The following is a 12,213-nucleotide window of genomic DNA, read 5'->3' as shown; positions in this document are numbered from 1 at the left end:
CAGTATTTTTCCCCTTTGCATTCCATTGGATTCTTGAGCATTCAGAAACTGGATACTCTTTTATTACCAAATGACAGCGTGTTGCCAGAAAAAAAAGCATTTCTCTTTCACTTTTTCACTGATAGTGCCAGGTACAGTTTCTCTTCTAGGTCCTTTCACGCTGAAACCCAAAAGGCTTTTGATTTGAATGCCGCTCTATCACAAGGACACTTTAGAGGACCGGTTTGAAGATGAAGTTCTGCCAAAACTGTGATCAGCTATTTAAAAAGTTTCCAGATTACTGGTCGTTTTTATGAGTTGATACTTCTGTGGTATTTGTTGTAACATGGACAGAATTTCCACAGTCACTGAATATGCCCTAAAGAAATGATCTCCATATTTAGGATTATTTATGAGCTGTGTCTAGAAAATGAGTATGCTTTTTCAGAAGGAAAAAGAAGTTGCCCTTACTGGTAGCAGAACTGAATAAAAATTAAAGTAACACATAACTATACATGTTCTTAGGTAATTATGAAATGTTATTGACAGTGAGAATGTGATGTTCCGAAACTAGCAGAATGACAGTCAGTGTAAAGTACCAGAAATAAATTGTTTGGATTATTTTAGTTTAGAATTTGATATAAATCAACCTCTTAAAAACACTGCTCTTTTGCACATGTCTGAATACGGCATGATTTATTAAAACTCCCCATTTGTTCTCTCCTGCTCTTTACAGTATTGTTTGTGTTCAGAGCAGCGTCTTCCCACCAAAAAAAAAAAAACAACCAAACATGAAGTTGCAGCTCTTTACTGGAGTGGATTGCATGTCTTGGGGAAACCTTTTAACGCTGTTGTTTGTCCGCAGGCGAGGCGGGCGTGGGCAGCGATGGGGGGCTGCCGGGCCCTGGGCAGCATCCCCCAGCCATCCCAGGTACTGCCGCCACCGGCCAGGCTGTGCCTTCAGCCTCACCTGCCGGCTCCACGGCCACCACCACCACCCCCCCCCGTGGGTTTTTCCATGCGTGGCATCTCCATTCACTGCCATTGTCCATCCACCGAGTGGCACTGTTGTGTAGAGAGAAAAAAAAGGAGCTTCACTTCATCGCTCCCTGAGTGTGTGCTGTGTGTTTGCCCTTCAGTTACGTCTGCTGCACACCAGCACGCGTCTTCGTTAAAATGTGTATTTGCCTTGTATTTTGTTGTCCATTTCGCACTTTGTCATGTGGGGCGATTTGACCATCAATGTCTCTTTTAGCTGCATTACCTTGCTGTTGTTATATTTGAGACAGATATTTATGGTGAGGGCGATGAGGCACTGGAACAGGCTGCCCAGAGAAGTTGTGGAGGCCCCATCCCTGGAGGTGTTCAAGGCCGGGTTGGATGGGGCTTTGACCAACCTGGTCTAGTGGGAGGTGTCCCTGCCCGTGGCAGGGGGGTTGGAACTAGATGATCTTTGCAGTCCCTTCCAACCTAAACCATTCTGTGATGCTATGATTTTGAGCTGAACATCTGCTTTAATGCACTTGACTAAAGAGGAGCTTACCTGCCATGGCCTGAAATGGTAAGCATAGAGATTTGTGTGATGAGATGGTTTGAATAAATTTTAAAAGTGCTGGAAGCCTTTGTTCCAGTTTCAGTGTAGAAGAAAAAGGGAAACTAATTTATCTGAAGTTTCAAAGTTTTATAAAACTCATATCATTCTTTTTGCAAATTTTAATACTCTACATCCTGACTATGGCAAATACAGAGTAATAGATGAGCAGATCTGAATGGTTTTGAATTATAGATCGTGCCTTACTTCTGTTCTTCTTGGTATCTTTGTCCTTGCTCTCCTTATAACTATGAAAGCTATTCTTTTCCTCTGTAGGAGTGAGCCATCATTTTTGTATGCCTTTTGTGCATGTCTTCTCTGACTTTTCCTACATTTTAGTAGAGGCCTCCAAAGTTCATGATTACCTCCCCTATAACTTCACTCAAGTTAGTCAGACCTGCAGCTTGCTTTTTTTTCACCATAATTCTTCTCCACTCCTCTCATCATCATCTTTTACTTAATGATAAATCCCTATTATAGATGGCCTTACATTTAAACTTTCCTCCATCTTTTCAAGACATGTCATGTCTCCACCCTCTGCCCTGCCAGCAATACCAACAGTTCGGTCCCTTTTCCCCCTGCCACATCCATTTATTTTCCAAATGGTTTTGAGGCAGAACATTTGAAACCCTGGGGTCAGCCCCAGCATCGTTAGCAACAGGCAAGTGGTGAGCCAGTTAGAAGCCAGCACAGGGAGGTAACACTGCTCCTTTTCACCCCAGAAGGGGATGCATTTTTAGTGCATGAAATCCTGTGCGTCGTTACTGTGAACTATTTATGCATTTTAGTGTGCACATGTATATTTTTGAGACATCCTACACAGTAATGTGTTCTGACTACTGCTTACGTCAGGGATCCTTAGCTATTTGTTCTCTGTGCCTCATAAGCATTTATTTGATTTCCATGCTTGTGGTTTCTTCAGCCTGTTTCATACAGGCTTTAGGACCTTCTGGTGTACGCTTAGATAGTCAGAGATTAGATTTCTCTAATCTTCTTTTAAGGAGGCATAATGTATTTATCTGAGATTGACAGAATGAGCAGAGGAAAATGAAAGTTTTGATTCAGTGATGTTCTCAGGTTGCCTATTAAGCTGCTAAAGAAGAAGGAGATGAGTTTGCTTAGTTATTAACTGTAGTTTATTGCATCTCTTTATAAATTTTGATGGTACATGGAGGGTACATGGTTTGTTGGGGGTTCTTTTGCTTTTTTTTCTGAGGAATTGGAAAATTAGAAACTCTCTTGAATTACCTTTTTGTTGAGCAGTTGAGTGAGGAGAACGTGCCACACTGCTTATTAAGAAAAATGCAGAATCAGTGAGACACATGACAGGGAAGACACAAATGGCATTTTGTGTAATCGTCCTGAGATCCTGAAATCTCTGCACTGGTGCTGCAGTGTTATTTCCAAAGTTACGTGAGGGTGGTTAATGCCTCAGGTATCCATGCACACATAATACTTGAAAAACTTCAAAAGCATCATGGTGACTTCAGTTAACTGTTCTTGCAGCAGCTCCACTAAACTTAAAATCATAGAGTCATAGAATCAGAACAGTTTGGATTGCAAGGGACCTTTAAAGGTCATCTAGTCCAACGCGCCTGCAATGAGCAGGGACATCTTCAGCTAGATGATCAGGTTGCTCAGAGCCCCATCCAGCCTGACCTTGAATGTTTCCAGGGATGGGACATCTACCACCTCTCCAGGCAACCTGTTCCAGTGTTACACCACCCTCATTGTAAAAGATTTCTTCCTTATATCTAATCTGAATCCACTCTCTTTTAGATTAAAACCATTACCCCTTGCCCTATTGCAACAGGCCCTGCTAAACTTCTCTGTTGGGAAGAAGAAATTCTGTGTTGGGAAAATGATAGGTGGCTCTTTTTGTTCCATTAGGGAAAACATGTATGATTGGTGTGACTTGTCTTTCAGCTTTCTTATTCACAGCTGTAAAAATGATGACTCCTCTGGAAATTGGGAATGCCTATTACAATACAAGAACCCTGCTTTATGACTTGCAACACACTGTAGTTATATTCATAAGTGCTATTCTTTCTGTCTTGCTTAATTCTTAATCACATCACCAAATAATCCATGTCACAGTGCTGGTCACAGGGCTGGAGTCAGAGTAAAAATTCAGTGTTTCCTGATGGTAATTTTCTCAGATTGCTTATTCATACAGAAGGATCAGGTTAATCCTAAGATTTCTTCTTACCTGGGTATAAAACATACAGAAATAGTATTTTTATCACTTCTGTTTTACTGTAGCTCTATCTTAATTTCATTATATCTTGTATTGCTTTTATTTTTCATCTTCAATGTATTTTATAGTCCATAAGAACCAGATTAGTCAGAGCTCCTCGTGTTAGTTGAGCAAATTCCCTTTTAGGACAGTTATGTGTTCTGTCCACAAAATCCCAGCTATACATATTTCTTCTCTTGTTTGGTTATGCAAGTAGCTGTATATTCCATTCCCCTGAACTGCGATCCATCTTTTCAAGTGTAGCTGTTCAGTAAGCAAAGCAGTAGCCATAAGGGTAGTTCTCTGTCTTTTCAGTTCCCTATTATATTTTGGACTTTCTTTCCTTAGAGCTGAAAGACAGAACATAGGAAAAAAGTCCTTACAAATATTCTTTACATCATTTTACCAAGCTATATTATTTCATGTGCATGCGTTCCTCAACTATATTTGAAGTGTCCCTCTTTCAATGTTATCTATGAAATTTCACCATGTAGTCTGCTTATTTGCAGCTGAGGTGGGTTAAGCACAGGCCATGCAGTGGAGAAGTATGTGAAAAACATACACTGCTCCTTGCTTAACATTTTGGTTTGGTTTTTAAATCTTGATCCTATGTGGAAGATATCTTCTTATTACTAGGAGGGGAAAGAGAGCCCGTTTAGTCTGATTTATAGATAATCAAATATTTTTTTATTGTACTTTACTCTGGCCACCAAATAGAATTTTTTATGTTTAGCATTTATATTGGCTGCTGTGGCTTAGCAGTGTGAATTTCTTTTATAAATGCTTTATTTGCTAAAATATGTAATTTAATCTATTCCAAAACTATTTTTAAGTTTTACCTACTGTAAAACCACACTTCCATTGTAAATTGCCACTATGAAATGCATATAAAGTCTCCTTCTTACATAAAGGCAACTGTAAGGATAATGGTGTTGCCAAGTGGCATGATTTTATCCTAAAATTAGAAATCTTCTAAAACTTCCTTGTGACTGAATTGTTTCTGCTGTTTGCCATGCAGTGTTTTCTCCTTTTCTATTTCTAGAATTATTTACAGGATTGGAGATTCATGTTCCTGTAGTTAATGCATATGCCATTTCTCTATAAAATGTGAAGGCAATAGTTAAGTGAGATCTTACAACCTCCATCTCCTGCTCTTTAAGGAAGCTGTTCAGATAAAGTGGTAGGTGATAAGTGACGAGAGAAGGGCTGGGAAGAAACAGAAACATGCAGGTGAATGAAGCTGGTGGGAAGGGAAGAATATGTAAAGGGAAAAGTTGGAACAAGGAAGTCGCAGAAGGAGAACAGGCAATGTGGAGGGGTCTGAAGAAGTGGAGAGGGCAGACAGAGGAAGGTCCACATGAGTATGAGAAGCAGAAGAAACGTAGACGGGTCATGGGAGAGAAGACCAAAATCAGACGGGAGAGAATGAAGGAGAAGATGGGAAGCAGTTTATATGCCAGTTTTCTTCCAGAAAACGTTGAGAATATTAAACCCAAATCCTTTCTTGGGTTTTGTCCTTTTTGGTCTAGTTTGTCACATGTGATGTTTTATTCTTTGCTAGTTCAGTCTCTTTGCATTTAACAGTCTTCATGCTAAGAGGACATTTTAAAGATTTGTTCCCTTAAGAAAATGTGAATTTCTGGTTTCATGTGGCTGCGGCTGTACAATATATGCTGCGTAGGTCAAACACCGCAGAGAACTTGGCTTGGGCTTTGTCTCCACCCAGGAGGTGGCCAAGCATGGCAACGTTGACTTCCACACCACTTCAAGGACAGTTACCATTCTAGATCTTAAATAACTGAATTAAGTTGATGTATCTGTGCGAGTAGGTTTTGCTGGTTGTTTCCTTTCATTTAAAATGTTTCATCTCAGCAAAGTTGGTTTCCTTTTGTATCTAAATCTGAATTTCTTTCTGCATTTTCTGCAGCCTTTTCTGCCTCTATTTTCAGTCATTTCTTTTTCTTTTAGTTTTCTTTTATTTCTCTAGAAACCTGTGTCATGGGGGAAGACCACAGTGCATGATGAAGGGGAGACTAACCCATTCCGGAACAGGAGTTAGTTTTATTTTTTCAGAACTGGTAGTGCATCCAAACTAACAAAACACTAAATACATTGTAAGGTCTGTGCAAGAATATGTGGCATATCTGGGAGTAAAACTGACACAGAGGGTAGGAGCAGCTCAGAGCAAAGAATTATGAACCACTGTCATCTGTGAGGGAGGTGGTTTTGAATTCGATCACAACCTTGCAAAGGAGATGAAGCCGCACCTGTGACATTTGAATGATGTAATTTCAGAGGATCGTTCTTGATGCTATAGGCGGTAGCATGAAAAGCACACCAAAAACAAAAGAAAGGAAGAAGAGAGAACGTGAACAGACTCATCAGAATAGCTGACAAAACAAGAAAGGGGAAGAATTCTAGAGCTTTTGTTTTACGTGCAATTTTACCTTTTTTCAGAATGGAAAATTCTAGAATTGCACTGGGTCACTCTGGATTGACTTCCTCATACACATAGTAGAAAGGTTTTTTAAAACTAGCATCTGTCCCAATGCGACATTTTCTTAATGAAAGTTAATGAAAACTGAGTTTTTTAAAAAAATAATTCTGGAGCTAACCAAAATAAAATTTTATGTTAAAAGTGTCAGAGCACTTTTGGGCCTCAACTGGAAATAAGGCTCCTTATCAAAGACTGCCTAACTGCATACAGGCATCTACCCAGATGTCTTTGCTATGGCAGTGGACAACACTAGATTCTTTTGAAAAGCCGCATGGAATGACAATAAGTAACTATTGAGTAGACTTCATCGAAATGTCTGTTAGGTGGAGATGGCCTTAAAATTTGAAGCGTAAGAACTTATATTCTTTCCCAAACTTAACTTACTTTTTCCTGTTGTAAGTCTAGATATTGTCATCTAGATGTTCCTTGCCCAACCCATTCTTGGAATCTGATGTTCTTGTTCTTGCCTTTCTTTGCCAAGTTTTATAGTTTAGTTCTTGAGAGAAAAAGGATTTCCTTTGCAGTGTTGGTGACATAAGATTTTTTTTATTATGAGACGGTACTTTTGCTCATTATGCCACACAGGGAAGAGAAGGTCCACAGGCTGTGGATATAGAGGGTATATATACTGAGTTGATATTTACATATATATATTGTTTAGCATATATATATGTACACACTAGATAGTGTGTGTTTGTGTATATATCTATATATGCAATAAGATTTTGTATTTTTCTCTCATACAAAAATTAAGTTCCATGTATGTCTAAATAGTCCTTCAATCTCACAGTGCATGCTGACACACTTCAACATTTCATTCTGTGTTGAGCTGTCTGATACTCAGTGAATGTCAATTAAGACAAGGAAGTATTTACAGGGAAAAGAAACTGCCTGTTGATTAATGCTTTTCTTACTTCATACTTGCTTTACAGGCCAAAGTTCAAAAAACATCAGTTCATCTCCAAGCATAGAGAGCTTGCCTGGAGGACGTGAATTTACCGGATCTCCGCCTTTGTCTGCATCAAAAAAGGATTCCTTTTTCAGTACCATCTCCCGCTCCCGTTCCCAAAGCAAAACTATGAGCAGAAAAGAATCGGTGAGTTCTTTAACTTTTTAAGCTACTTTAATGTCACTCTGCATTACTTGTTAGAGGCAATCATTTCTCCCATTCATTAAGCACTTGCATTTGGAAATGTTTCCCTAAGCACACGTTAATGGCAAAAGCAGAAATAAGCTATTTCAACTGTTTCTGTTGACTAACATCTCCATTACGGCTTCCATCCCATAATCCTACCTGAAATGAAACTGTGAAAGTGCCTGTTGCCTCTGAGAAAGAGGAGAGAAGTCCTGTAGATTTAATTTGCTTTGTTAGACTTCTGGTGTAGTCCTGAAGTTAATAAACAGTTCAGTGGGAAGCACGAATGCTCAGCAGATCCAAACATGTCCATCTGTTGTCCCTGAAATTCCTTAATACATCAGAGGTTTCCAATGTCTGTAGCATCTGTAGTCTGCAGTCACAGTTCTATTTCTTGCATAACCCTGACCTTCCATTTGGCCACGAGAAACTATTATTTAAACAGATTGTTTTTATCCAGGAAAATCAGCTCTTATCATGTGTGTGCATTCCAAAGAAATTCTCATCCCATCAAAGATATTTCAGGAACACTGCTTTGGTAAACCTCATATGCCATGGAGCAGGAGGATTCTTCTCTATTTTATATACACATTTGCCATTGTCTTTTTGCTGATTACTAACCATCTACATAGTAGATGGAAAAAGTTGTATTTTTTCTAAGGGGAAGGCATAGGGGTTTTCTCCATTCCATTTTCACAAATCTATGCTCATACAACTGCCTGTTGATTTCAATGAATAGGAATTGTAATAACAATATTTCTATATTACAGCATTCTTCAGATGTTCAGAGGTAAATACTATGCAGAAATTTAATCAGAACATCTCAGCATTTTTGTCTTTAAGCAGCAGAATCTTTATTAAGTCATATCATGTTTTAAATTTGATATTTAAAATGTTCTAATGAAATGCACAACTTTGTTCAGTTTTTGTTCACTGAAAGAGAGGGTTTGATTCTTGTTTCACATGCTTTAATGTTTCCTAAAGAAAAGCTGTGTTTTGTGGTTAGTCAACAAGAAGCTATAATTTTGGTTTGTGTCCATTTAAGACATACTGAATTTAATTTAAAGCAAAAACAACGTAATATCTCTCTGCTTGTCCTCATGAGTTGAAGAAAAATAAATATACCAATATTGAACTTTTCTTTTTATGTGGTTTAACAAGGTCTAAATCCAGCTTTCATTTGCAACTGTTGTCCAGGCCAGAACTTGGGGATTTTGCATGAGTAGAGTTTAAGAGTAATTCCTCCGTAGTTCTCTAATTGGAGACATAGAAGACTTTTCCATTATAACAGTCATACTTAATTAGAACCATTAACAATTAGCGTGTTTTTCAGGTACATAATTTCCCAAATTTCTGGTACTTTATTAATGTTTTTTTCAAGGATTTTGAACAAAGATGTATTCATTGGAACAGATTTATAGTCCTTACAATAATTTTCAGTAGATTGGTAATCATGATAAACTAAGCAGAGCATAAATTTTCAAAAGAATTCTTTGAACTGTGAGATATACTTTATATTGTAGCATTTTATGATTAAACAGCTAGAAAATGTTTTAGGCTACCAAAATCTATTTCCTTATGTTCAATTTTTGACTGACCTTTATTAGAGGGATAATGAATAGCTCCATTCAGCTATTCATTTGCAGCTCCAAGAGGAAAAGGTAGCCGCTCCAAGAGGAAAAGGTTTTTTTAAATATGTTCTCTATTGCTCAAGACGATGTTTGGTTTTGTTTTCCTGTAAATTTCATGATACCTGGTTTTCCACATAGAGAATAAAACCCCAAAGAGTTCATCCTGAGGTCCCAAAATAGTTGCATCAGAATACTCCAGTCTCATAGTTGCTTCTGGAGGCAAAAGACAACATGGGTTCACATCTTTGTTTTATTTATAAAACTGAACTGGTCTACATTTTTACATTCATCTCTAATAATTACACGGATTATGTTGTTAAGTATTGGTTAAATTACCTTTGTTGGAACGTGGCGGTGCATCAATCACTTTATTAAAAGATCCTTTTGAAATCAGTCATTCTTGGTGTAACAGATGAAAGAGAATCCATTTCCCGTTCATCTTTGTACTTCTAATTAGTGCCCTTCCCAAGCAAAGTGGAAATGGAATACATACATAAAAATACATCTTTCAACATGGAGTTTAAAAAAGTGATTTTCACAGACCAGAAGTTGTTACTGTAATGTTATAATGGGATGAACAGGAATGTCATCATCACAGGTCGCACCTGGAGTACTGTGTCCAGTTCTGGGCTCCCCAGTACAAGACAGACGTGGACATACTGGAGAGACTCCAGCAAAGGGCCACAAAGCTGATGAAGGGACTGTGGCACTTCTATGAGAAAAGGCTGAGAGAGCTGGGACTGTTCAGCTTGGAGAAGAGTAGTCTCAGGGGAGTCTTATCAATGTAGATAAATACCTGAATGGAGGGTGCGAAAAGGACAGAGCCAGGCTCTTTTCAGTGGTGCCCAGTGACAGGACCAGAGGCAATGAGCACAAATGGAAACACAGGAGGTTCTGTTTGATCATCAGGAAAGGCTTTTTCACTGTGAGAGTGACTGAGCACTGGCATAGGTTGCCCAAGGAGGTTGTGGAGTCTCCATCCTTGGAGATATTCAAAAGACACGATCCTGGACAGCCTGCTGTAGGTGGCTCTGCTTGAGCAGAGGGTTGGACAGGATGAACTTCAGAGGTCCCTTCCAATCTCAACCACTCTGTGATTCTGTGACAGGATAAACTGGAATGGGACTTGTCTAAATTCTTTCCTGAAGGCAGTCCAACAAGTTGGAGTTTCTCTGGGAGGGTTGTGATCAAAATTGATACTTAACTTGATTCATTGCCTCCAGGAATAGGATGTGTCCATTTCTCACATTAAGGACTTCTCGAGGCAGTAACATTTGCGTTATATTTAGTCTTCTAAGTCTTTTTTTTTCTCTCAGATGCAAAGATCAATGGAATGACTTTTTTACTGCTGTTGTCAGAAACAGATGTCCCCTGTTTTATTTAGTTAGGGAAGTGAATCTACAGCCTCAGGGATGAATGCACAATATGGGATCATGTTTTGGCAACCCACAGCAGCCTGATGTTTTTCACATTACTATTGAGTGGCACTCAGCTGTATGTTAACGTGAGGCCTACCAAATGTGTTTGAAAGTCTGTTTTGTGTTCAGCAGTGAGATGGATCCCTACCCCTTTATATAGTTTGTGGCTTTCTGACAGGAATAACTTAGGTTGCAGTTTCTGGAGCCATCTTCCCATAAACAAGGACAGGAGCTTTTAATATATAATGTGCTCCAGTGACTGTTATCTTCTGGCTGGGTCAGTCTTGATGGAATAAAGTCCTAGAAATTTCCTCTCATAGCCTGCCTACTGCCCTCTCCTTTTCGACAGAGTTGTGAAATTGAGTGCATTTGTGGTCCGTGCATTTCTCATTATGTTTCATTTACATCTCCAGCAACTGTTAAGGACAGTCTACCCCTCTTTTTGGCAAATAGCAAAGCTGCTGAGATGTTGGTTCTGGAAAATATGGTTGACTGATCTCAATTTGGCAGAATGTTCTGTAAATTGCTTTCAGCCATAGAGATGTGCCACAGTTGGACAATATAAACATTTTTAAAACTTCCATTAAAAAAAGCACAGAAAGAGAAAGATTGTTTTGACTGAATATAAAGTTTTGATTTGAAGAAAATGTGTGTTTTAATAAGTAAATTTCTACATAAAAGGTTTCAAGTTAAGAAAAATCAAATTATCCATTTGGAAAATATGTTAGTTTAAAAATTCCCAAGAAGGAAACATTTCTAAGGAAAATCTGGAGCAGTTTATTTTCTTTACTAAAATAATTTACACACATGGTCAATCAGAATCCTCATTTCTTAGCAAAAAGTTCCTGAGCAAAAGTGTCATGCATCATGCTGGTTTTGATTGCACAGACTTTTTAATTAAATCAAATTCGACAACATATGCTATTGTCCCCACAAGCAGGTAGAAACAACTGTTAGTGTCTGTGATTTACATAGCTAGTCTGACTGATTTGGAGTTAGATATGAGTACCCCTACAGGTTAGGAAATTAATGAATGCCATTATTTTCAATTAAATAGGCATCTGCTGTACTGATTTAGGAACCTGATTTTAAGCATACAAGCTTGAGAGTTTTGCTCAAGTAGAAGTGGTATACAAAAATGAAGGAGATAATAAAATAAAAAGAAGACAATACAAAAAAAAATAATGCATGCAAAAATTCCTTTGAAGAAGAGCATGTCTTTTGTGCATGGTACACATCTTGTAGACTTCTTCTTATTCCCATATGTCTTTTCCCCGACTATTATTTTTAAAAGATTTTAAGCAAAATATTTGTCAGTCCATACTTAGCAATGCCAAACATTCATTTGGAAATACAAATGCTATGATGAAATGTCCTTTTTTAGTTAAGCATCATAAAATGTGCCCAGAATAAACTGGTGTCTGTGTACAACAGCCAAATGCCTGATCAGTATGTTGGATTTGTTAGGCCTAAAGTTAAAGACATGATGATTGTTCTCAGTGCCATTAAGTTCAACGAACTTCGGTGCCTTAACCTTTAACTGCAGTTAATACTGTAAGGCATTTGTCTTTCTTATTCTGATGTGATAGGCCAAACCAGACACCTTAAAAATGCAAGTTATTTAGTACTTCAGTGCTGTCTAATTTTAGGGATAGATGAAAAGAATATTAAATCTGAGGTGCTGCCAGGTCGCGTGAACAGGGTTTGTAGAAAAACCTCTGAGATA

The 12,213-nt window shown here is 38.3% G+C and overlaps 1 protein-coding gene across 1 annotated transcript in view; it reads left to right on the top strand.

The window, feature by feature from the left end:
- The window catches only part of TBC1D5 (TBC1 domain family, member 5), a 295,469-nt gene that overhangs the window by 245,438 nt on the left and 37,818 nt on the right, over positions 1–12,213 (top strand). The window contains exon 17 of the mRNA XM_009888924.1: positions 7,236–7,399. Coding sequence (XP_009887226.1) covers positions 7,236–7,399 — 164 coding nt within the window. The remainder of the gene's footprint in view (positions 1–7,235; positions 7,400–12,213) is intronic.

Source organism: Charadrius vociferus, unplaced genomic scaffold (genome assembly GCF_000708025.1).
Source record: "Charadrius vociferus isolate BGI_N301 unplaced genomic scaffold, ASM70802v2 scaffold217, whole genome shotgun sequence".
Taxonomy (NCBI): domain Eukaryota; kingdom Metazoa; phylum Chordata; class Aves; order Charadriiformes; family Charadriidae; genus Charadrius; species Charadrius vociferus.
Note: the sequence above shows the minus strand (reverse complement) of the source record. Positions and strands in the feature narration are given on the sequence as shown.